Source organism: Tupaia chinensis, unplaced genomic scaffold (assembly GCF_000334495.1).
Source record: "Tupaia chinensis unplaced genomic scaffold, TupChi_1.0 Scaffold000502_1, whole genome shotgun sequence".
Taxonomy (NCBI): domain Eukaryota; kingdom Metazoa; phylum Chordata; class Mammalia; order Scandentia; family Tupaiidae; genus Tupaia; species Tupaia belangeri.
In genome coordinates this window covers 532,879-558,485 of record NW_006160014.1, presented here as the reverse complement: position 1 = coordinate 558,485, position 25,607 = coordinate 532,879, and the positions used below count along the sequence as shown (strand labels likewise).

At 48.7% G+C, this 25,607-nt stretch overlaps 3 protein-coding genes and 1 non-coding gene across 5 annotated transcripts in view; all 4 read right to left on the bottom strand.

Annotated features, from left to right (window-relative positions):
* Positions 1-11,720, bottom strand: part of STX5 (syntaxin 5) — a 29,700-nt gene extending 17,980 nt beyond the window's left edge. Inside the window, exons 1-8 of one of the 2 annotated variants that reach the window (XM_027774970.1) lie at positions 11,570-11,720; positions 10,677-11,153; positions 7,498-7,568; positions 7,279-7,334; positions 7,095-7,165; positions 1,391-1,507; positions 1,254-1,310; positions 1,015-1,096 (exon numbers count right to left, since the gene is read on the bottom strand). In XM_027774970.1, coding sequence (XP_027630771.1) covers positions 1,015-1,096; positions 1,254-1,310; positions 1,391-1,507; positions 7,095-7,165; positions 7,279-7,334; positions 7,498-7,568; positions 10,677-10,904 — 682 coding nt within the window. In that variant the 5' untranslated portion in view covers positions 10,905-11,153; positions 11,570-11,720. The remainder of the gene's footprint in view (positions 1-1,014; positions 1,097-1,253; positions 1,311-1,390; positions 1,508-7,094; positions 7,166-7,278; positions 7,335-7,497; positions 7,569-10,676; positions 11,154-11,569) is intronic. The other variant, XM_006156555.3, reaches the window with a different exon arrangement.
* Positions 11,721-11,910: 190 nt separating this feature from the next.
* On the bottom strand, positions 11,911-12,462 carry TEX54 (testis expressed 54). Its single transcript, XM_027774971.1, has 2 exons — positions 12,315-12,462; positions 11,911-12,226 (listed from the first exon to the last, which is right to left on the bottom strand). The coding sequence occupies exons 1-2, from the start codon at positions 12,391-12,393 to the stop codon at positions 12,012-12,014; spliced, it is 294 nt and encodes a 97-aa protein (XP_027630772.1). The 5' UTR covers positions 12,394-12,462; the 3' UTR covers positions 11,911-12,011.
* Positions 12,463-12,543: 81 nt separating this feature from the next.
* On the bottom strand, positions 12,544-19,592 carry WDR74 (WD repeat domain 74; the record flags this gene model as incomplete). Its single annotated transcript, XM_014590927.2, has 11 exons — positions 12,544-12,767; positions 13,079-13,135; positions 13,274-13,419; positions 14,421-14,476; positions 14,584-14,684; positions 15,504-15,605; positions 15,749-15,895; positions 16,005-16,080; positions 19,095-19,216; positions 19,296-19,402; positions 19,484-19,592. Coding segments are annotated over 11 exons (1,200 nt in total), but the record flags the coding sequence as incomplete, so codon positions are not given.
* A 2,266-nt stretch (positions 19,593-21,858) lies between these two features.
* On the bottom strand, positions 21,859-22,049 carry LOC114009258 (U2 spliceosomal RNA). Its single transcript, XR_003550707.1, has one exon. It is a non-coding gene; the product is annotated as a U2 spliceosomal RNA (small nuclear RNA).
* Between the last annotated feature and the right edge of the window lie 3,558 nt (positions 22,050-25,607).

Genomic DNA, 25,607 nt, shown 5'->3' with positions numbered 1-25,607 from the left:
GGCAGTCCAGAGATGTAACCATTATGCCATCTGCTGGTCCCAACAGTTGTTTTCTTAAAGGGTAGTTGTGAAATTAAATGAGAAAATGTGAATAAAGTAAGTGCACAAAAACACCAGCTTCTGTCACTCTTGTGAATATAACTAAATTCGCCCACAACAGTGAGAATGTGGAAGACTAAGTGTGGACCATGGATCTCAACAATCAAGATTTGGGGACCAGTAGATTGTATAATAAGTATATCACTGAACTCCCACATAGTTGACCGTGGTTTGAGTCTGGGATCCGGCAGTTTGAAACAGGCTGAGCGCATGTGCATGCGTGCCCAAGATCCCAAGAGAACAGAGGAAAAGGGACTATAGCGTGGCCATCTCCCTGGGGGGTGATTTCTCACTTTCCGAATCTCTCTGTCTCTCCATCAAATGCATGTACACTATAGCAAAAAAATCTTTCCCTCTTTTTATTTTTTTTGAGATTTTTTTTGCTATAGGATATGTGCACTTGCCAGAAAGAGAGTCAGAAAGCAAGAAATCACCCCCCCAGGGGGTTTGGCCATGCCGCAATCCCTTCTCCTCCATTCTCCTCTCGGGATCTTGGGCACACACATGGCCCCAGAACTCACTCTCTCTTAAAAAAAAAAAAAAAAATCCCTCTAAAAACAAAAAAATAATCAATCAAGATTTGACCTCTAGGGACCAGCAGGTGGCATGGTGGTTAAGGTGCTGGACACTCCCATATGGCTGACCACAATTTGAGTCCTGGACCTGGTGGCTTCCTTTCTCACTTTCCCTCTCTCTCCCTGTGTCTCCCTCTGGTCAAAGTAAAATAAATGAGGGAATAAATAAAATTAAAATAAATAATTTTAAAAAATTAAAAAAAAAAAATTGAACTCTGAGAGATTAAGCCCAGCAACTTCTGTGTCCCACCTCCACTCTCCTACCCAATACCTGCCTTTAGAAGATGCCATCATAACTAAACCTTACCACTCAGGCCTTTCCCTCGTGCCTGTGGCTTACCCAGGTGGTTAGGAGCAAGGGGCAGAGCTGACACGGGTGCCCGGGAGAACTGCTCCCGCCGGCTCCTCTGTTGCTTCAGATTCTGGGGGAAAGAAATGCAAAGATCTTGAGGACTCTGGGAAGCAGGCATACTAAAGACTCCTCCCACTGGCCACATTACCTATGGAACTTGTCCCTCCCGCTTCCCTCTTGGGCCTTTACCCCTACACAGCCATCCCTCCTACATAGAATTTTCTCACCTCTGTCCTCACTTCTAAAACCGATTTGAAGTCATTGGACATGGAAGCCAGCTTTGACTGAAAGGAAAGGAGAGAGGGTCAGGCAAAGAAGGTAACCCCTGCCTCCCTTTTCCCCTTGTCCCACTGCCAGGTCTCACCTGCAAGGAGACCACAATGGTGTTAGAATGGGTTTGCAGGTGCCGGCCACTCTGGCTGCCTTTGGCCCTCACGAAATCCTGAAGCTGAGCAATTTGTTTGTTGAGACTATTGATGTCCTGGTAAAAGAGCCACAGAAAACCAAGTATTAACCCAGCAATCCTCTCCTCAGCCAGCATCTCTCCCTGAACCCATCTCTGGCAAAAAGAGCAGGATGGAAATTATTAGCAGGAATGAGTGTGAACCAGACAGATCAGAAAGGCCCACTAGGATTTTCCAAGATCTGGTATTTGCTCTGGCTCAGACTCTGCAGAGAAGAACCAGAAAGAGGCAAAACAGGATCTCATCCCTTTATAAATGAGTGCCTTGTTTACCTCTCCATCCTACTCTCCTGCAGATTCTTGCTCATAGCCACGGAACCCTCTCAAAGGCCAAAATCTCAGACATGGAGTGTGCTAACTGACAAACCCACAAAACACCTGGACAGCACCCAGGAAAAGGGAAGAGTTGAAGGCCTTCCAAGGGGGCCAGATGGGAATGCTGTAGGATCCACAGGGAAAAGGCTCAGTTCACTTCCAGGACCCCACTGTGTGCCCTGGGTTTATGCACTGCGTGCCTCTAATGCTGGCGGGCTGGGGCTGGGGCTGTGCCACCGCATGAAGACCCTGTTGTGGGTGCCTCTCTCTTTCTAATGAAAGAACTAAATGGGAGCCAAGAAATGGTGTAGAGGTTACATCGCTAGACACCCATATGGCTGACCGTAGTTCAAGTCCCAGACCCAGTGGCGTGAAACTCATGCAGGGTGTGTGTGCCCAAGATGCTGGGAGAATGGAGAAAAAGGGACTGTGGTATGGTCATCTTCCCCCAAAGCATAAGTTCTCACTTTCCCTCTCACTGTCTGTCTCCCCTCTCCAACGAATGCATGTGCCCTAAGGCAAAAACCTCAAAAAAGAAAAAGAAATGAATCAAAGTGGTGCAGCAGTAAAACACAATGTTCTGAGAGGAAGACTCATTTGGGATGGTTGCCTATTTACACCCAGAGACCTTCCCGGGTACAGCAGACACACCTGTGCCATGGATCAGGCGGGGGTAGATTGTGGTATCCAGACTCTGTCAAAGGTGTTGTATCACTATCTCTTCCACTCATGGAATAAAGTTTAAAAATAAATAAAATATAAAGGGCCAGCAGGTGGCATGGTGGTTAAGGTTCTGGACTCCCACATAGTCGACCATGGTTAGAGACCCAGATCCGGTGGCTTGAGAATCGCACCAGGTATGTGTGTTTGCATACCCAGAATCCTGAAGAGAATAGAGGAGAAGGGACTGTGGAGTGGCCATCACCCCTGGGGGATGACTTCTCACTTTCCTTCCCACTGTCTGTCTGTCTCTCTGGTGAACTTACTTGCCCTATGACAAAAAAAACACACAAAAACAAAACAAAACAAAAAAAACAAAGGTAGGCCAGCAAGTGGCATAATGGTTAGGGAGGCTAGATCCCATGTGGTCAACTCTGTAGTTCGAGTCTGGGACCCAGTGGTTTGAAGAACACACTGGGTGCGTGTGCGTGCATGCCCAAAATCCCAAGAGGAGAATGGAGAAGGGATGGCAATGTGGCCATTCCCCCTGGGGGGGAGGGGGGGAGGATTTCTCATTTTCTCTCTTTCTCTTGCTCTTCGTTCTCCGGTGAGTGCATATAACCTATATCAAACTAAAACAAATAAACAAACTTAAGTTATTGTAGGGCTGGATCTGTGGCTCAGTGGTAAAGCGCTGCTCAAGAAAAGCTGGATCCTACATAATTCAAACCCTCAATCTGGTCACACCAGATACATGTGCAGCTGCCCAAGATCTAGTAGGCTGGAGGACTGGACAAAGGGGATGATGCCACGACCAGACCCAGAGGAGGTTACTCATCTCTCTCTCTCACACGTGTACACACACACACTTTCCCATGAATAAAGAAAAGTATGACTGTGAAAGCTGGGGCCAGCAGGTGGTATGGTGGTTAAGGGTGCTGGACTCCCACATGGTCAACCATGGTTTGAGTCCCAGACCTGGCAGCTTGGCTTGCTTTCTCTCTCTCTTTATCTCTCTCTCTGTCTCTCTCTGGTCAAAATAAAATCATTAAAAAAAAAAAAAAAAAAAAAGAGTAAAATCTATGGCTTCTTTAACTCCAAGGCCACACACAGTCAACAGCATAGTCAGGTTTTCATGTGCCAGACCAATGTGGATGGGTCATCCACTCTCTAACCCAGCCTGCCAAGGGCCAAATGAGACAAGGGAAATAAAGGAGGAGGCCAGAGGGTGGCAAAGAATGCTTGTCCCAGGTAGCTAGAGCCAGGGGTGGGGCCAGTAAGAAGAAAAGAAGGTGGAAGAAGTCAAAAATAGTGAGTACAAGAAGTAGGCTAGAAGAAAAAAAGGAGATGAGTCCATTTCTAAGGTCTATCCAATAGTCCCTTGAATTAGCATCCCAGCTTCACACACTCCCGAGACCCCTGGACTCATCTCTACTAAAGACTGGCCTGTCCTTTTGGAGCTGCTGCAACCTCCTTAGTCAATGTACAAAACTGCATTCTGGGTTTCTTCCCCACGAAGTCTCCTCCCCTAGTGTTCTGGCTTAGAAAGTGTCATCATGGGACCAGCAGTTAGAGTAATGGCTATGTCGCTGGACTCCCATGTAGTTGAATGCGGTTCAAGTCCCGGACCTGGTGGCTTAAACTCACGCTGGGTGCGTGTGCGTGCCTGCCCAAGATCCTGAGAGGAGAATGAAGAAGGGATTGCAGTGTGGCCATTCCCTCTGGGGGGGTGATTTCTCGCTTTCTGTCTCTCTGTCTCTCTCTTTCTTGTGAGCGCATGCGCCCTGTAGCAAAAAACCTCTCCAAAAAAACCAGAAAGAAAATACATGGGACCAGCACGTGGTGTGGTGGTTAAAGAAGCTGACCGTGGTTTGGGTCCTGGACCTGGTGACTTGGCTTTCTCACTCTCTCGATCTGTCTCTCAAATTTAAATTAATAAATAAATACAAACTGAAGCTTCACAAGAACTTCACAAGGTAAGACTTGCTATTATCCTCCTCTTACTGATACAGGAACTGAAGCTCAGCCTCGTCATGAGCTTCCCAAAGTCACAACATAAGTGGTAGACCTGGGATATAAACTCAAGTCTATCTGAATCCAGAGAGCTGTCTCCTGAATGTCTAGGCAATAACACCCCAGTGGTTACTGGTACTTTCTCTTTCTACCAGCCCAGAATCTTTTGAGTGAGTCTGCTCTGTGGCCTCTGCTATAATAATTTTTCTTCCCCTTTAATTGCTAGAGGGTGCACATGCTCACTAAAAAGTGAGAGAGAACTCCCCTCCTACTGGGTTGTAGTCATGCCTTAATTCTTTTTATTTCTCCATTCTATCAGGATTTTAAGCATGCACACACACCAGTCATTTTTTTTTTGGAGTTTTTTTTTTTTTGCTATAGGACGTGTGTGCTCACCAGACAGACAGAGACAGAGAGACAGAAAGTGAGAGACCACTCCCCAGGGGGGATGGCCACACCACAATCCCTTCTCCTCCATTCTCCTCTCGGGATCTTGGGCACGCAGGCACAGGTGCCCGGCATGAGTTTTAAGCCTCCGGGATTCGAACCGTGGTCGACTACATGAGAATCCAGCGACATAGCCATTACACTAACTGCTGGTCCCACCAGTCATGTTTCTTAAGACACCATGATCAGGATTTGAACTATGGCTGACCACGTGAGATCTAGTTCCTGATGCAGTGTTTGATAACCACTGTCACACGGCCAGCCCTGATGCAATCATTTTTGTACCAACTGCAGCAGCTACCTTAGCCTCTCTTCCCATACACATTACAAATTGGACTCCATCTATGAATACCTATGGCACTCACAATGATTCCTTAGCAAGGCCTACCACCAGTCTTCACCACCCTTGGCTTCCAGCCAATCACTCATTCAATCAACAAACATCAAGTGCTTACTATGTGCCAGACATTGTTATTGGCACTTGGGATATATCTATGAATAAGCAGACAAAAAAACAAAACAAAACAAAAAAACAACTTGCTCTGGGGTCGGCAGATGGCTTGGTGGTTAAGGGTGCTGGACTCCCACATGGTTGGCCATGGTTCAAGTCCCAGACCTGGTGGCTGGCTTTCTCACTTTCTCTCTTTTCCTCTCTGCTCAAATTAAAATAAGTAAATAAATTTAAAAAAAACAAAAGCAAAAACAAAAAAAAACACAACTGCCCTATTATGCTTATGTTTTATCTTGCCTTTGTTTTTTTTTTTGGGGGGGGGAAGGGGAGAGTAGGTAGAGAAAACAGGGAACTAGTCGGAATTAAAAATAAATGATGAGAATTAAAAAAAATTATTTATTTACTTTTATTCATTCATTCATTTTTATTTTGATTTGACCAGAGAGTGACACAGAGAGAAAGAGAAGGAAAGTGAGAAAGCAAGCCACCAGGTCCGGGAATCGAACCGGTCCCCTGCTGGGACCAGCAGGTGGAATGGTGGTTAAGGCGCTGGACACTCCTACATGGCTGACCATGGTTCGAGTCCTGGACCTGGTGGCTTGCTTTCTCACTTTCCGTCCGTCTCTTTCTTTCTGTGTCTTTCTCTGGTCAAGTTAAAATAAGTGAATGAATAAGTAAAATTAAATAAATAATTCTTTTTAAAAATTAATATACAGAATGTTAAAATGTATCAAGTGCTGAGCCAGCAGGTGGAGTGATGATTAACACTGGACTCCCACATGGCCAACTGTGGTTCAAGTCCCAGACCTGGCAGCTTAAAATTCACACTGGGCACGTGTGCAAGTGTGCCCAAAATCCCAAGAAGAGAATGGAGGAGAAGGGACTGTAGTATGGCCTCCCTCGGTGGGATGATTTCTTACTTTCCCTCTCTCTGTGCCTGTCTCTCTCTGGTGAGTGCATACAACCTATGACAAAAAGAAATCTTAAAAAACAAAACAAACAAACAAAAAAACAACGTATAAGGGGGCTGGCAGGTGGCATGGTGGTTAACGGTGTTGGACTCTCACATGGCCAACTGCGTTTCCAGTCCCGGACCTGGAGGCTTGCTTTCTCACTTTTTCTCTCTCTCTCACTCTGTCCCTCTCTGGTCAAATTAAAATAAATAAATAAAGTTAAATAAGATAATTCTTTTAAAAAACAAAGTATCGAGTCCTATGGAAAAAGAGAAAGAGGATAAAAGTTTGGGATGATGGACTACCTCACTCCATGGTCAAGCTAGGTCTCCCTGAAAGCAAGCAATGTTCGAGCAGACTTGAACTTTCCCTCTCATAAGCCATGCCTCTGCACACACTGCTTTCCCTGCCTAGAATGTCCTTCCACAAGTCCTCAACACAAGTCCTGAATTCAACTCAGATTTCAGTTCCCAGCACCCCCAGACTGTCTCATCTTTTCTATACTTCTTGCCTCCTACTCATTTTAAGTATGGGTTTATGGAGCTGAATACTTAAGAGACAATAAGCCCTCGAAGGCACGTTTGCAACACCAGTGGTCAGCACAGTGCTTTGTATGTGGCAGTAATCAGCAAGTGTCTACTGATTCCAGGGAGGAGGAGGATGTTAGAGGCTGCCTCTAGAAACCTGCTCTGGGCCTCCACTGTCATGGAAGATGATGGAGCCCCCCAACTGAAGTGCTGAGCTCTCTTGATAGTTAGTAGCTCACCTGTTTGATGATATATGTTAGCTCCTCGATCTCCACTGCTTTATCATCAAAGAGGGACTTGCGCTTTGCCACTACAGAGACAAATGAGAAGTCACATGAGGTCAAAGGCAGGGATCAGGGAGTTTGGCTCCTCAACCCTCTTTGGCTCAGCCCCCCACCTCTGAGAGACCCCAAGAACACTCACGGATTGTCAGCTTCTCCAGCTTGGCAAATGTGTTGCTGAGATCTTTCCCAATGCGCCTGCAAATGATCACTAGTGAGAACGCTCGAAGAGCAGGAGAGGCCCATACCCACATTAGCTCCGGCACAACCAACCTCAGCCCTCACAGCCAAGGCCACCAAAGGCAAGCTTACTTCTCCTCAGATACAATATTGCCCCACCAGAAGGCTTCCCTCAACTCACTTGGCCATGAGGGTGAATTCGCTCCGCTGTCGGGCGGCACGCAGAGCTGGCTTATTTGTCTGAATTCCATTCTGAAAAAAATGTTGGAAGGTGACAGCATTGGTTCCCCTCTCTTCAGTTCCAGCTTTCACTGTTCCTCATGTGTCTGCTCACTCTCTCTCATAATGCTGCTGTCTGCCATCAGACAATCTAAGTTTACCAGTGGTCCAGATCTGAAGATAGGTAAGCCTGAATCTTGACTAAACCACTTACTAGCTGGGGGATTTGGGACAAGTTGGTTAAACCATTCTGAACCTTTATTTCCTCTTCCATAAAATGAAGACAAGCTTCCCCACCCCCCGAATTCCCACTGTGCTAAGATTAAATAATATTAGGGCTGTAAATGTACTTTAGTCAACTATTTGGTCCAGTCTAAGCATTAAATAAATGGTAGCTATTGTAGCATTGCCATTCCTCGAATCAGGAAATCAAAGACAATAACTAGGGGACCAGCAGGTGGCATGGTGGCTAAGGTCTTGGACATTCCCATATGGCCGACCCCAGTTTGAGTCCTGGACCTGGTGGCTTGCTTTCTCACTTTCCCTTTTTCTCTTTCTCTGTGTCTCTCTCTGGTCAACTTTAAAGAAAATGAATGAATGAATAAAAGTAAATAAATAATTCTTTAAAAAAAAAGATAACTAGAAAGCTCTTGAGGATCATATAGAAGAGCAGTTTTTGGTTTTTTTTTTTCCTTTTTTTGGAGAGGTTTTTGCTATAGGGTATGTGCACTCACCAGGAAGACAGAGACAGACAGAAAGCGAGAGAAATCATCCCCCAGGGGTTATGGTCATGCCACAATCCCTTCTCCTCCATTCTCCTCTTGGGCACACATGCACACATGCCTGGCGTGAGTTTAAGCCACTGGGTCCAGGACTTGAACCATGGTCGATTACATGGGAGTACAGCGACCCAGCCATTATGCCAACTGCTGGTCCCAGAGCAGTTGTTAAAAAGAACTGAACAGGGACCAGCAGGTGGCATGGTGATTAAGATGCTGGACACTGCCATGTGGTTGACCATGGTTCGATCCCAGACCTTGTGACTTGCTTTTGCACTTCTGCCTCTTTCTCTCTCTGTGTCTGTGTGTCTCTCTCTCTGGTCAAATTAAAATGAATGAATGAATGAATGAATGAATGAAGAGCTGAAAAGTAAAACTATTTTAAAATACAATTACATGGGTCTCATTTGAATTCAGAAAGTCTAGACTGAAAGGAAGAAATTTTTTTTTAAGCACTCCAAAGTGATTATGGTAAATTACTGATCTGTGGGCCAGGAGGTAGGTGTGGTGGTTAAGGTGCTGCATTCCACAAGGGCAACTACACAGTTCAAATCTCAAAGCCATCAGCTTGAAAACCGCAGCGGATACCTGTGCAAATGCCCAACATCCAGAGAGGAGAATGGAAGAGAAGTGAATACAGCATGATCTTTCTCCCTGGGTGGGGGGCGGGGTGATGTCTCATTATTTTCTCTCTCTCTGTTTGTCTCTCCCCTGAGCACACATGCCTTATAGAACAATAATAAATAAGGAGTCAGCAGATGATATAGCGGTTATGTCACTAGACTTCCACATGGCCGACTGCAGTTCGAGTCCTAGACCCAGTAGCTTCAAATTCACTGGGTGCATGTGTCCATGCATGCCCAAGATCCCAGGAAGAGAATGGAGGAGAAGGGATTGTGGCATGGCCATTCCTCCTTGCTTTCTGTCTGTTTCTGTCTCTCTGGCAAGCACGTATGTCCTATAACAAAAATATCCCAAAAAAAAAAGAAAGAACAATAATAAACAAATGAAATCACCAATCTAGAAAATTTCCTTCATTATACAGATAGAAAAACTGAGCCTAGGGACCAGCAGATGGCATAACAGTTATGTTACTGGACTCCCACCTAGTCGACTCCAGTTTGAGTCCCAGACCCGGCAGCTTAAACTCATGCCAGGGCACATGTGCATGCATGCCCAAGATCCCAAGGATACTGGAGAAGTGATTGTAGTGTGGTTATCCCCCGGGGGGGGGGGTTATTTCTCGCTTTCTGTCTCTCTGTCTCTCCAGCGAGCATACACGCACTGTAGCAAAAATCTATCTCAAACAGAAAAAAGAAAAAAGAAAAACTGAGGCTTGGGGCCAGCAGGTGGCATGGTGGTTAACGGTGCTGGACTCCCAACGAGTAGACCCCAGTTCAAGTTCCGAACCTAGTGGCTTGCTATCTCACTTTTCCTCTCTCTGTCCCTCTCTGGTCAAATATAAAAAATACGTACATAGGGAACCAGCAGGTGGCGTGGTGGTTAAGGCGCTAGACACTCCCACTTGGCCAACCACAGTTCAAGTCCCAGACCTGGTGGCTTGCTTTCTTACTTTCTCTCTCTCATTCTCTGGTCAAATTAAAATAAAATAAAATGGATGAATAAATAAATAAAATTAAATAAATAAATAATTATTAAAAAAAAAGAAAAAACACCTGAGGCTCAATTTTATATATATGTATATTTTTGGAGAGGTTTTTATTATAGGGCGCATGCACTAGCCAGAAAGACAGAGATAGACAGAGAGACAGCGAGAAATCACCTCCCGGGGTGGGGGGGGGGAAGGCCACACCACAATCCCTTCTCTTCTATTCTCTTGGGATCTTGGGCATGCATGTACAAGTTCCTGGTGTGAGTTTAAGCCATCAGGTCTGGGACTTGAACCGCAGTCAATTACTTGGGAGTCCAGTGACACAGCCATTACGCCAACTGCTGGTCCCAAGGCTCAATTATATTAACCAACTTCTCCATAGTCACAGAGTCAACTTGTAGTAATGTACTGGACCTAGAATCTAAGATTCATATCTCCTAATTAAACAGTCTAGAACTTGTTCTTTATCCAAATCAAATACATTGCAGCTCTTTCTGGTCCTGAGGATTTCCTTCCAGAACAGCAATCCTACCCTGCAGGGATTCTTCAGAAAAGAAGTCTGATCCTTGTCTCTAGTTAGCTAGCTCGCCTTTTCTCTGTTGTTTAGCAGACTGTACTGGGGTCCCATTCTAGCTTATCAGTTCTCCACCTGGTTCCCCAAGATTTACTTCGGCTTAACAGTGGTAAAGGACAGACCTTCTCAAATTTGAGTAAGGGTCTCTCCTCACCTATTCCATTCCCGATTCTTACCTGACGGCTCTGCAGCGATTTGCAGGCAGACAGGAACTCCTGGGTCCGATCCCGGCAGGACATGGTGTCGGGAGGGGGAGGGGCCGGGGCTACTGGAGGGGGCAGTGGGACGATGTCGCTGCTGCTGCTACTGCCAGCAGTTGCAGGGGACAGAACCTGTGTCTTTGAGAGACCCAGGTAGACACCCTGATCCGTGTTCTTAGAACCGTAGCGTTTCCGCGGGATCATCGAGACGCATAACCTCGAACTGTTGTGGAGGGGAGAGTGTCATTCCCCTCCTTCCCCACCGCAAAGTACCCCTGCCAGTAAGTCCTCTGGCCTCTTCGGCACTTGGCACGGATTTCCGCGCCAAGGCCACCCGCAGATCCTGGGGCTCGCCCGCAGCGGGAAGGGCTCGGCTTCCTGCCTGGCCCAAGTTGAACCCTCTTCAGACTCCTTCCAACTTGGCTCTGGCGGCCAGAGCGCGGGCCCGGGACCCTGAAGCAGAGACAGGCCGGTGCCAGGTCCCGTCCGAGGCTCCAGCTCGGCCTGTGCAACTACACAGGCCCTAACTGGGCCCGCTCTTATCCCTCAGGGAAAAACCGTGAAGGGCCTCCCCAGGGAGACCCACTCCAGTGGGCGGAGGGGGGAACTCTAGGTGTTTATTTAAAACAGGAAGTCCCACCCCCACCCAAGTTCCGCCTTCTATGAAACTGCAACCACTCATTAGCTAATGCCGACGTCCCTCTCAACAGGAGCTGTCCTTATTGGACTACCGGGTATTCGTCACCCGGCGCCGGGCCGGCAGCACTAGCTCGCTAGTCCCGGGTCCCTTCCCCCGTCCTCGTCTCCGCGGTAAAGCCGGGTCCCGGAGCAGACACGACAGCCAGGCTCTCTCCGCGAGCAGATCCTACCTCCTCTCTGCCGCCTGCCGCCGCCACCACTGCCACAATCTCCCAGAAAGTCACCGCCTCCTCCTGGGGTGCCGAAGCCGCCGAAACCCGACCAAAGACTGGAGGCCGCCACGTCACCCACACGTAACCCCACCCCCGGTGACGGGAGGCGGCGCCACGCCTTTTCAAGCCGGAACCGGGAGACACGCCTCCCACCACGACGCAGGACCGGCTCCGCCTTCCCATTGGCTGGCCCGGCACCGTGGCCCCGCCCTCGGGGGACTAGCGCGGGGTCCAGGGGACGGGGCCAGTCTGAGGGGAGGAGTCTTAAAGAGCCCGCGGTGGCCGTAGTACCCGCCCCCAGGGCCCTGAGAGTGGGCAGCAGAGGCCTCAAGTGCTCCGGAAGTCCACGTTAGAAATTTTATTCTCTGTAGTGTGGGGCAGACTGAGAGCGGGGCTGAGGTCACCCCTTTTCCGGCTCCTCCTGGATGCCCTCCTGCATGTCCTCCGGAATAGGACTCCCTTGCCTTGGAACCAGGTCGGAGTGTCTTTTGGTTGACCGCGAGGAACCCCGACGACTGAACATGGATAGCCGCCGCCACAGCACGGTGATCAGAAGGCTTTCATTAGACTTGGGTTTCCGGGGGCCCGGGCAGTTTAACCTGGTACCATGGACGCCTGTGGGAGCAGGCGGTGCTCAGCTTTCCGCTCCCAATCCAACCCCCACGTTCCCCCCAGGCCCACCCTTCTGTGCTCCGGATCGCACCTCCCGCGGCTTCCTCCAGGTCAGTTTCCTTGGCTTGCTCATCAGAGGTCTGACAGTCCTTGTCCTGGCAGCAGCCCATGGCCCCGCTCGCCCGGACTTAATGACACCCAGGCCAGCCTGCTGGGCTCCAGACCCGGCTTTTGTGACGTCAGCTATCCAGCCGCCCCAGTTCAGGGAGCCCCCACCCCAAGCTACCCCTTTCCTTTCTCCCATCACAAAAGGCTCAGGGTCATGGTGGGTGCTGAGCTGTTTATTTACAAAGTAGGCAAGGGGTCTTCAGGGGCTGGTGGATGGAGGCCTTTTCTTTTTTCTCCTGGTTTGGAGAGCCCCTTGCTTCTGCTCCAAATCAGGAAGCTTCCTCTTGGCAGCTGCCTCCAAGGATGCCCAAAGTTCGTCTGTCTCTGTGTCTTCTGGGGACACCTGGTAGGGTTCTTCAGGCTCCCGGGGCTCATCCTGGTGAGTGGAAGCCAAGAGGATGTGACAGATCCATCAGGAAAGAAGCCCTAATGGGGAACGAATCCCTCTGGATACCACCACCTTTATGGTCTGTTCCAGGAAACCATGCTTCTAGGTGTGTCACCCTTGGCATGCTAACAGCCCTCAGAGAACTTGAGTAGAAATTGAGAGAAACTGAGAGAAATTGAGTAACCTCACAGGTAAATGAATAGCGCCAGGGTGGAGTAATAGCTGCCTCCCTTTTCTCTCCCCAAGGAAATTCTCACATCTGTGCCCTTACTCTCACATTCCCAGGCCCCAGTGCTCACCTCCCAATTTTCTCTGCCTGACAGGAGAAGGCAGTTCAGTCGTGACTTGAGGTAAACCTGCAAAAAATAAGAGGCCTTAAGGAGTCTAGGCACACTGAGATAGGCAGAAACCTGAGTGGAGAGCAGAGGAAGTGGGGGCTGCAGGAGACCATGCGTTAGGCAGAGGAGGAGAGGTTCAGATGGTTGGGCTCTCACCTTATGCTCCAGGCCCCGTGGATCCCGGATCCTGTGTATCCTTAGGACCCTGTCTAAGCCGCAGGAGGCTAGTAGGGGCTTTGAAGGGTGGCACTGCAACCCACGGACACTGCCTGCCAGTCCCTTCAGACAGCCCAGTAGGCGCCCTGGAGAAGGTGGGGAGGCATCAGTGCTGGCTGACTGGCCAATAACCATTTTTCTTTTTAAGAATTATTTAACTTTCCTTATCATCATCGTCATCATCATCATCATCATCATTTTAACTTGACCAGAGAGGGAAAGTGAGAGAGGAAGCCACCAGGTCAGGGACTCGAACTAGTCAGTCATGTGGGAGTCTCGCACTTTTTTTTTTTTTGGAGAGATTTTCGCTATAGGGCGCGTGCACTCGCCAGACAGACAGAGAGAGACAGACAAAAAGCGAGAAATCACCCCCCGGGGGGATGGTCACACCGCAATCCCTTTTCCTCCATTCTCCTCTCGGGATCTTGGGCACGCATGCACACGTGCCCGGTGTGAGTTTTAAGCCACCGGGTCTGGGATGCGAACCGTGGTCGACTACGTGGGAGTCCAGCGACATAGCCATTATGCTAACTGCTGGTTCCCCCGGAGTCTCACACCTTAACTACCATGCCACCTGCGGTCCTCTCATGACTTTTTTTTTTTTTAGTGTCTCTTGTTCAGGCCACTTTTTTTTTTTTTTTTTTTTTTTAAAGTTTTTGCCACAGGGTACGTGTGCTCTCCAGAGAGGCAGAGAGTGAGAAATCACCACCTGGGGGAGATGGCTACACCACAATCATTCTCCACTCAGGATTTTGGGCACACATGCCTGGCATAATTCTCAAGCCGTTAGGTCTTGGACTTGAACTATGGTTGGCCATGTGGGAATCCAGCACCTTAACCACCATGTTACCTGCTGGCTCCAACCACTTTCCATTTTAACCACTTATTCCTCAGCACAACTCTGAAACACATATGACCATTAATACTTCTCTTTTATAGATAAGGAAACTAAGAAGTTGAAATAATTTGTCCAAGGTCATACAGCTTCTAGTGGGACCAGGATTTCAACCCAGGCACGGGCTCCACTGCACACCTCGCTGGAATCCTACCCTTCTTCCCTGTCCCTCCCCTCTCCCAGCCTGCTCACCTTGCCGAAGGTCAATTTCTGCCAGCTGCCCATGAGTGTTCCCCACGATCACTGAACTAAGAAGATCAGAGGCAGGGAGCAGGGGGGTCAGCAGGAGCCTCCTAGAGTCCTTCCTAAGCCCTACCCACCCACCCACTCACCCCTTTCCCCTCCTAATACTCACTTGCCTCCAGGAGTGAGGGTCATAGCTGTCAAAGGGTACTCTCCATAGGTGGTCTCTAGAACTGGCCGGCGCTGAGGGGAGGCTGGATCGTAGATACGGACCTAGAGGAATGAGGCGTCAAGAGTGCCCTCACCCATACACCCACCTCTGGACACTGCTTTCTTGTTTATGATCCAGTTCAGAGACTCTGATTTGGCAACGCACGCCTCCTCTGAGTGTTAGGGGTGGGGGAGCTGCTTAGGAGCATGAACGGACAGGGCTGAGGGGATGGGTGAGCATCCTATCTCCCTATCCTCGTGTCGAGGGGACGTAGAGGGATAGAAAAGCACAACAGTCCTGTAACGAGAGGGTGACAAATTTCAAGTAGAGGGTTCAGCCTGAACAAGGGAGAAGGGGGAGCTCTCATGTATCCGGAGCGGAGGTGTCACCCAGATCAGAGTGCTGTGCAAGAGCAAAGGACGCGAGGCCAATTCAGTGACTGGCCTACCTGCATCTCAGGGCTTCAAATGAGACAGGCCCTTCAGGAAAGCTGGGGAGCTACACCCAGAGATGGGTGGTCTCAAGCAAGTCAGAGGCGGCCTCAGGACCAAGAGCCAGTTCTCTGACGCCCAGCACAATGTCCTCTCATAACACCTGCACCCTGTGGACCCCACTATGAAGCGGACCTTCCCTTCTCTCCTGTCTTCCAGATGGGAGGAAAAGTTGGAGCCATAGCCAGGAAACCCCATCCTAGAATGCAGTAAGGGAAGGTCCCGGGCTCAGCAACAGGGCTGGCACAGATGGGCAAGCTCAGGATGGAAGCCAGACAGTGAGAAGCGAGATGGCGCAGTGCCAAACCACAGAGGCTGCTCTGCACTGGGAGGCCATTCCCTAGGAGCTGATGCAGTCCAGGAGGAGAGAGGAATGACATGGCACCTCACCTGATGGTACCCTGTGCATGTGACGAGCTTCTGTGACCCGGGAAGGAACTGGATGTCCTGGTCCCAGATGGGAACCCGCAGGTCGAGCCAGTCATTCCGCACCTGGGGCAGAATAGATGGATGGGGACAGGGTTGCGGGGGACGTGGTGTGCACCTTCTTTACCCCTCTTTCATCACCCCCCAAGCCCATCTGGTCTTAGTGTCCCTCCACCTTAGATCGGGCCCTTCCCATCCCGGTCACTCACATTCTTGGCCCTGAAAACAGGTTCCTCAGACCCCTGCAGGTCCCACACCTTCAATGCATTCTCCTTCCCACCTGTGGCAACCACATGGGGGTGTGCTGGGTCCTGGCACATCCTGCACACTCCAGGGCCCACACTGAGTTCCAGAAGCTGCAGGGAATAGATAAAGAATCTGTTCCGGAGTCCTTAATCCTCCTCACAGACCACATTACACTTCTACCCCGGCCCCGCCTCCCTCGACGGGCCACAGGAGCCTCACTGGATCAGAAGATGCGTCTTTGTCATTATCTCGCCAGACTCTGAGGACCCCAGAATCCACACATGTGATGAGAGTGCTGTTGGCAGATGAAGGATAGAGTTAGAATTAAAAGGTCAAAAGGAATCAGTAGATGGTGTAATGGTTACATTGCTGGGCTCCCACGTAGTCGACCGCAGTTCAAGTCCTGGACCCAATGGCTTAAAACACGCTGGGCACATGCGTGTGTGTGGCCAAAATTCTGAAAGAATGGAGGAGAAGGGATTGCAGCGTGGCCATCCCCCCGGGGGGATTTCTCGCTTTCTGTTTCTCTCTCTCTCTCTCTGGTGAGTGCACATGCCCTACAGCAAAAATCTCTTTCAAAAAGTATAAACGTGTTTTCTAGGCTTCAGCCTACACCCCTTCCCCAAGATTTGAATTAACTAGACTTCTCGGAGCCCCGTTGGTAAGGAAGCTTCTAGGTAACTGGGGCCTAGGCAGGACAGGACAACTCCGGCTTCATCTATTTGACAGGAAGATTTACCAGTTTCATAAATGAGGAAACTGAAACGCTGAGAAATTAAACCTGCCACTCAGCTACAAAGGTCAGGAACAGAGCTGGAAATTGGGTCTGTGATACTCCAGAGTCTGGGGCCCCTGGTCCTGCTCGTCTTTCTGGATTTTCTATCACCAAGGGTCAGAATCAGCAGCCCTGTAAGGACTGCAATGGGACTGGTCTGAATTTGGGATCTGGCCAAAGTTGAACACTAACTTCTGGAGTTCCTCGTTACGGGTTTCAGGCGCTAAGTGTCAATCTCTCTCAAACACTCCTCCCAAGAAGCCCACGCCAGTCTTCCCTCGGGCTGTACAGTCTAGGCCTGTGTTTCTCACAGCCGTCGGCCCTCTCCACCTGGGTTCAGACTCTTTATGGCTAGCCTGACTGTGGCCAAGTCTCCCAGTTGCTCCCACTCCAACCCATTCTCACACCAGCAGGCTTAAAGCTCTGACCACTGCACTTCCTGCGCAAAAACTAGTAACTGGTTGGGCTCCTTGGCCTGGTGGTTAAGGCAGCCAGATCCCACATGATCAACCACACAGTTCAAGTCCCAGACCCCACAGTTTGCAAAACATTCCATGCAAACATGCCGAAGATCCCAAGGGAGAAAGAGATGGAGAAGGGATCAGGGGCTGCTTTTTCCTCTTTCTCTGGTAAGTACTAGGGAAAAGAGATACTACCTAAAAAAGTGCAAATCTTTCAACCTAGCACTTAAAATTCTTTATACTAAATTCCAACCTAAGGCCAGCAGGTGGTGTGGTGGTTAAGTTTCTGGACTCCCATGTGGCCAACTGAGATTCAAGTCTCAGACCTGAAAGCTAACTTTCTCACTTTCCCCTTCTCTCCTCTCTGTGGTCAAATTAAGAATAACAAATGGGGGCTGGCAGGTGGCGTGGTAGTTAGGGGTGCTGGACTCCCACATGGCCGACCATTGTTCGAGTCCTGAACCCAGTGGCTTGCTTTCTCACTTTCTTTCCCTGTCACTGTCTGTCTCTCACTCTGTCCCTCTCTGGTCAAATTAAATAAAATAACTTAAAAAAAAAAAGAACAAATGGAATTAAAGAAATAACTTCTTTTTTTAAATTTAACTTACACATATATATTTTATAAAAGAATTATTTTTATTTAACTTTATTTATTTATTTATTTTATTTGACCAGAGAAAGTCAGAGAAAACGAGAAAGTGAGAAAACAAGCTGCCAAGACCAGGACTCAAACCATGATCGGCCATGTGGGAGTCCAGTGCCCTTAACTACCATGCCACCTGCTGGCCCCATATTTATTTATATATTTTAATTTGACCAGAGAGAGAGAAAGGAGAAAGCAAGCTGCCAAGTCCAGGACTCAAACTTGTGGTTGGTCATGTAGGAGTCCAGTGCCCTTAACCACCATATCACCTGCCGGCCCCAATAAATATAATCCCCCCCCTTTTTAAAGATTTATTTAATTTTATTTATTCATTCAATCATTTTCATTTCACCAGAGAAAGACAGACACAGAGAGAAGGATAGTGAGAAAGCAAGCCACCAGGTCCGGGACTCAAACCATGGTCGGCCATGTGGGAGTATCCAGCGCCTTAACCACTACACCATCTGCTGGCCCAAAATAAATAACTCTTAAAGAAGAAAAAAACAACCTAATACAACTCTACATTTATTTATTTTTGAGAGAAAGAGATTTTTGATATAGGGTATGTGTGCTTGCTGGAGATACGGAGAGAGACAGAGAGACAGAAAGAGAGAAGTCACCCTCCAGGGGGTATAGCCATTATAGCCATGATGCCATCCCCTCTCCATTCTCCTCTTGGCATCTTGGGCACACATGCATACATGCCCGGCATGAGTTTTAAAGTCAGGGGGTCCTGGACTCGAACCACAGTCGACTACATGTGAGTCCAGCAACGTAACCATTACGTCATCTGCTGGTCTCACAATCTTACATTTAAATGCTTCCCCAATTCAACTTCAAATGCTATTTTTCATATTTATGTACCTTGCAGTACATAAGTATGCCACCAATCCTTGGCCTCTGCCTAGGCAGTAACCTCTTTCTAGAATGGTCTCATCCCTTCCTCCACCTGTCAAAATTCTACCCATCCTTCAAGACCCAGTAGAAACACATTATCCTCCCCAAAGAACCTTTCCAGATCTCACCTGTCAGGCTCAACCTCACCAAACCTACCCAGTCTGTCCACAAGCTTCATCTCCAGAATAAAGTATGGCAGTAAACTAACCACTAGCTTCCTATCCTTTCCTTTGGGATCTTCATCACCTTGTTGAGATTGTTAGTCCTTATTTAAAAAGAAAAGAAAAGCAGGCTCAAAACTATTAATATGGCTTGCCCAGAGTTACCCAGAGGTTATGATGGATCCAGAAGAAAAATCCTAAAGGATGCGAACTTGATGAAGGCAAGAACTTAACCCGAAGCCCTAGGCCCTGAAACTCAGTAGGTGTTTAATGTTACAGGTCTGAAAAACGAAGGCAGGAACCGGGTCCCTGTCTCGGGGAGCCCCAACGTCTCCCTACACCCTGAGCGTAAAGCGAGGGGATCGGGCTTACCCGTCGACCTGGGCGAGGCCGCGGAACGTGCCCTCCCCGCCGGGGCAATGCCTCTGACCCTGGAATGCCCCCTCCTCGGTGCTGAAATGCTTCACCGTCCTATCCACGCAGCCCACCAGGATCTGCAAACAGAGAATGGCGCGATGACCAGGGAAACGAGGCCCCTGGCCCCCAGCTCCGGCCGGGCCCGCGGCCACTCACCTGGACCTCGCCACCCGCGCCCCAGCACAGCGCGCTCACGGCCTCCTCGCGCCGCGGCTGTCCCGCCGACGTGAAGTTCGCCGCCTGTTTGCGCTGAAGGTTCACCCCTGCGGGGTGACAGCGTCAGTCGCGCCTGGGTCGCGAGCAGGCGACGCCCCCTCTCCCGGATGGCCGGCTCCGCCACCCACCTTTCAGGATCCCAGTCTCGGTGCCGACCCACACATGGTTCCAGCGAGCTGCAGCCCCCCATGGCTGCCCCAGGAGCCGACAGGCCGCACTTCCGGCGCGGTGTCTGCGTCACCCGCAGGCGCCGGGTCTGATCCGGTGTCTCACGGCTTCGGGAGCTGTATTATCTTTTTTTAATGAATGAGAAATCACTCCCAGAGGGATGGCCAGGCTGCAATCCCTTCTCCTTCATTCGTTTCCTGGGACTTTGGGAATGCAGGCACACGAACCCTTTTAACCTTTTTTAAAGATTTTTGGTATAGGGCGCGTGCGCTCCCCGGAGAGACAGAGACTGAGAGATAGCGAGAAATCACCCTCCAAGGGGGGATGGCCGCACCGCAATCCCTTCTCTCCGGATTTTGAGCACCCACGCACATGCCTCCAGCGTGAGTTTTCAGCCACTGGTCTGGAATTTGAACCAGCGGACTACGTGAGAATCCAGCGACTAACCATTCCGCCTTCTGCTGGTTTCTCCAGTGTGACCTTAAAGCCACCAGGTCTGGTGGGAGGGAGTATAGCACCTTAACCACCGCCCACTTGCCTGCCCTGCTTTTGTTTTATTCCATTACCAGAGAGTGCCTGCCCTTGTGAGAGACATTCAGAGAGAGAGAGAGAGAAAGCATCCCCTGTAGGATGTGATCACGTTGCAGTCTCCATCACACCACCCTGGTGGGATTATGGGCCTGCTTTTTCTTTTTTTTTAAATAATTATTTATTTTATTCATTTGTTTATTTTTTTCAGTTTGACCAGAGAGAGGCAGAAGGTGAGAATGAGAGAAAGAGGAAGTGAGAAAGCAAGCCACCAGATTCAGGACTTGAACCCTGGTCGACCATGTGGGAGTGACCAGCGCCTTAACCACCACGCCACCTGCTGGTCCCTGCTTTGTTGTTTTTAATGCCGCCTACAGACTCGCCTACGGGGCTGGAGTGGCGCCAGCTTACCTTAACCACTAGGCCATGGCAGGCCTGCTTCTGGGAGTCTGAAAGAGCCAAAGCGTGAAGATTCCTGCCTGTCCCGGCTTGTGTATTTATGTAAAAGAAACCAAGAGATGCTTCTTTATGGATGTGAAGTACCTGGGTCGTTTTTGCATTTGGAGTAACCGCGCTATCAGGCCGAGTCCTCGTCCTCCTCGCTGCTCCACCGCGTGACTTGTTCTGTTCCGCAAAGATACCGCTTCCGAAACTTCCAGTTACTGAGGGCCTAGCCGCCGCCAGCTCTCACTGCTAAGATGCTGTGCTCTCAGGCTCACGTGGGAGCCGAAGTTCAGCTTTTTAAATTTTTATATACATTGAATTACTGCACATCACTATAGCTCGTAAAATTAATTTACCCAACAGGAACACACTTCCCACCAGTCCGGATGTTCAATTTCTGGTCCACCAAGCCCAGCAACTCCGGGAGGCTGAGATGAGACCCACCCCCTCTGGGGAGGAAGAAGGAAAAAAAAGCCTGTAGCTTCATTGCTGGGTGTAAAAGACATAAAACAAAACAGGTGCTGGCAGATGGCCTAGCGGTTAAGGCCGCTGGATGGCTGACTACACGGACCGTGTTCAGTGTTCAGATACTTGAAAAACACTCCATGCACGCCTGTACCTGCATGCCCAATGGCAAGAAGGTGAGAAAAAGACAAAGATGGGAAAAGAGGAAACGTTTCCAACAGCTTCTGCGTAGGAAAGTAGCCACGGGTGTCGTTTTTATTTATTCTAACTCAGGTTTGGAGACACCTCAACACGGGTAACAAAGTTCTCCCTAAGGAATGAAATTCTAAGGAAGGAATGAAACTGTTCGCCCATCTCTCCTGTGGCTGCTGCACCTGCAGAGTAGTGCACTCTGTATGTTAGCTTTATCCAAACTCGTTCTTACGTTCAGAAGCTTTACATTTAGCAAAAACCACCACTCCCGGAGAAGCAGCAGTTCTAAAACGTAATCTCCCAGAGTGAGTTTTTGCTAATGAAAAGAGTAACATAAGAAAAATTACCCCCAGCACTGATGGCTACATAAACCTTTCTCCCCAGACCTTAAGCAGGAACGCACACAGAGTGAGTTTAAGCCAAGTCCCCAATTCATGCCCTCTCATCTTACCGTAACTTGCATTATAGACAAGAGAGGTGCACCTTTTACTAACTTCCCACTGTATTTAATGTAGCTTTGCTCTCTGTAGGTTAGACGGCACAGTCCTAACGAGGATATTTCCCACTCCATCAGATTAGGTGGTATGTCAATCTGCTATGGAACAGAACTATCCCCTTCAAACTAAAAGCTCACTATCTTGCTTTATAAATAAAGCCTCAAGACATGAAATGTCTAACCTTAAAACCACCAGTTTCTCCCCCAAGAGGGGGGTGCACCGTTCCTGGAAGTACTGCAATACCAGGTCGATGCGTGGAGTGGACGGAGCAAGCTCCTACTCCATCTCCTATTTCCAAAAATCCATTTAATATATTGTCCTCGGATAGAGGACGTATCAGATATTAAACTGATAAGAACAGATACTACACTTGATCTTAGCCAAAAGGCCGAGAAGCGATACCTACCGCTCCGCGCCTCAGCCATCCTTACTCGTGCCACTGCTTTTACAGTTGTGGTGATTTTCCTGGTGCAAAAATAAAATTATTTTCTAATATTTAGTAGTTCTTAAACTCAATGTTTTTATTATTTCCATTATAACAGAAATTATATTTGGGGGAATAAGCCTTAAAAATCGTCCTTTTCTGCTTCTCCCGGCGCCTCTCTGCTCAGGGTTTATTTTGCATAAACCCGCCCTTCGCTTGTATAACGTTTTAGGATTGGTCTATGAACAATCGTCATTTCAAAGTCCGCGTGGCTTCTTTTTCTCCTAGGTGTGGCGTCAGTCTTGCAGCCTGAAGTCCGAGGTGCTACCTGGTAAGGCGGCCTGCCCAGCCTGGTGACCAGCGGCGCCCTTTTTCCGGACTGTATTGTGAGAGAACTGGGTTGGGATCTCCGCTGCTACGAGGCGTGCGCACTGGCCACATTGAGACAGGGAGACGGAAAGCGAGAAATCACCCCCAGTGGAGATAGCTACCCTACAATTCCTTCTCCACCTCCATTCTCCTCTGAGGATTTTGGGCACGCACACGTCCAATGTGTTTTTCAAGCCTCCGATCCAGCCGCCTTAACCCCCACGCCGTCTGGTGGCCGAAGACATCCTTTTACTGTAATTCTGGATCCAGCGGTGGGAGAGAGAGGAGGCAAGGGCTTGGCCCACCCAAGCCCACCCGTCCACGTGCTCTTTAGTTGAATTTTTTTTTTTTTTTTGGAGAGGTTTTTGCTATAGGGCGCGTGCGTTCGCCAGACAGACAGAGACAGAGAGACAGAAAGCGAGAAATCACCCCCCAGGGGGGATGGTCACGCCGCAATCCCTTCTCCTCCATTCTCCTCTCGGGATCTTGGGCACGCACGCACACGCGCCCGGCGTGAGTTTTAAGCCACCTCCACGTGCTCTTTAAACAGTGCTCTTTTCTTTTCAGGCCAGAAACGTGGCTAAGCAGCCATACACTTAACTCCAAGCCTGGAAGCCTCTCCTTAAAGGCAGAGACAGGTTGTTGTAGGGGTTGGGGGGAGGAGGAAGTGGCGAATAAGGGTAAAATTTAAAGGAAGCAATTTTGTTTTCTATTTTTTAAAGAGTTCTTTTATTTCACTTTATTTATTTAATTTGATTAGGCAGGGTAAAAGAGAGAGAGAGAGAGAAAGTGAGAAAGCAAGCTGCCAGATCCTGGACTCAACCCACAGTTGACCATGTGAGAATCCAGCACCCTTAACCACCACACCGCCTGCTGACCCTGAAGCAATTTTTTTCCCGATAGGGCGCTCTCCAGAGACAGAAATGCTGAGAGAAGGAGGGGAAATGAAAAAGCACACACCTCTGCCCCAGGATATAGCCACACTGCAATGAATTCCTTCTCCTCCATTATCTCTGGATTTTAGGCATCCATGCACTTGTGCTCAGTGTTTCCTTCAAGTGCTGGGTGTAAAACTTGAGCCTTGAGACCAGTGGGTGGCCGAGTGGCTAAGGCACTGGACACTCCCACATGGTTGACCACGGTTCAAGTCTTGGACCTAGTGGCTTACTTTTTCCTCTCTCTCCCTCTTTGTGTGTCTCTTTGGTCAAATAAAAAATAATGAATAAAGTAAATAATTAAAAAAAAAAAAAGACTCGAACCTCGAACCACATGTGGGATCCTGCCGTCTTAACCTCACACCACCTGCTGGCCTCCCAAAAAAAGGTGATGCAGGTCCCCATTAGTAAGCCCAGAGTGTCCAGAGAGATGCCAAATTAAGGGAGTGTGATAGGCAGAATAATGCTCTACCCCAAAAGATGCCTATGTTTTAGTCTCAGAACCTCTGAATGTTATTTTACATGACAAAAGGTACCTTGCAGGTTTTTGTCTTGATTTGTAGGGCACATGTGCTTGCCAGAGAGATTGTGCATGTGAAAGAGAGCGAGAGAGGTAGAGAGAAGGGCATGGGATGTGAAAGCACCCTCCATGGGGGATGATCACCCACCCCAATCCTTTTTCCTTCATTCTTCTCTTGGGACTTTGGGCACACACACACGTTTCTGAAGTGTTTTCAGGCCTCCAGGTCTGGGCCTTGAACTACATAATCTTCCATGTGGGATCCAGCTGCCTTAACCACCATACCATTAGTTAGCCTGTAGATGTGTTTAAATCAAGGATTTATGATGGCGAGATCATCCTGGGTTACCTGGATGGGTTCTGTGTAATTACAAGGATCCTTCTGAGGGATAGAGGGGGTCAGGAGAGTCAATATCACAGTAGAGAGATTTGAGGACCTGTTGCTGGCATTGAAGATGAGAGGGAGCCATCAGCCGAGGAAGTTGGCAGCCTCTGGAAGCCAGAAAAGGCAAGGGAATGTCTTCCTCTTTGGAGCCTCTAGAACAGAATGCAGCCCTGTCAACACACCTTGATTTTAACTATAGAGACCCTTTCTGGACCTCTCACCTACAGAATTTTTTTTTTGACTGAAATTTCACGTTTATTTATAATACACACAAGCCATGCCTGACAATTAAGAAAATGCTATTTACATAAAACATTGTAGATTAAAAATACAAAGTATTCGTATTTTAATGCAATAGGGTCCCAGGATTCAAACTGAGAAATTTTATTCCAGACCTGGCATTATGTAGTTTATTCGCTCTGCTACAAAGAACTACAATGGAGGTGAACTTTGGTCGTCTATACCCCACGTAAAATATTAATGAGTTTCACATACATGGCTGGGCGTCTGTAGAGGAAGATGCAGTTTCTTCAGCATGTGAGCCAGTTTCTGAGTCTTCCATTTTAGAGTCCTCACCAGTTTCTTCTTCAGAATCAAATTATTATTTTTTTTTTTTAGAGATTTTTTGCTACAGGGCGCATGTACTCGCCAGAGAGACAGAGAGAGACAGAGAGACAGAAAGTGTGAAATCGCCCCCAGGGGGCATGGCCATGCTGCAATCCCTTCTCCTCCATTCTCCTCTCGGGATCTTGGGCACGCATGCACACGCACCCAGCGTGGGCTTAAGCCACCGAGTCTGGGACTCGAACCGTGATTGACTACATGGGAGTCCAGCAACATAGCCATTACGCTAACTGCTGGTCCCCAGAATCAAATTCTTGCCTATCCAGCGAGTCACTCAGAGGTTTAGTCAGTCTCTCTATGACCTGTGTCATGCACTGCACGTACTCTGCTTCTTCTGCCAACTCTTTGTTCTTTTTCAGGTGGGCAATTTCACTGTCCTTCTGTTCAATTTCTTTATGAATTTTCTCGTCCTCCTGAAGTGCTTCACAGAGAGCCTTCCTCCGTTTTTCTGCCACTTCTCTCCAATATGGAGCTGGGGTGGGTGTGGTCACAGAGATGGGGAGGAAAGGAAGAACTCACAGACTTGCTGGCTTTGATGACAGGTGAAGAGAGGAAAATGTACCCATTCTATATGGATACATTTTTTTCTTGCCAGGGAGCACATGAGCTCACAAAAGATAGAGATAAAGAAAGTGGAAAAGCGTCTTTTGGCCGGAACCGCCATCTTCCAGTAATTCACCAAAATGACGAACACAAAGGGA

Bases quoted from the DNA above. Each gene is read 5' to 3' on its own strand.
- TEX54 (XM_027774971.1), bottom strand. From the start codon at position 12,393: ATGGGCTGCTGCCAGGACAAGGACTGTCAGACCTCTGATGAGCAAGCC. The intron at 12,227-12,314 runs GTGCGATCCGGA...CTGCTCCCACAG, and splicing joins CCTGGAGGAAGCCGCGGGAG to GCGTCCATGGTACCAGGTTA.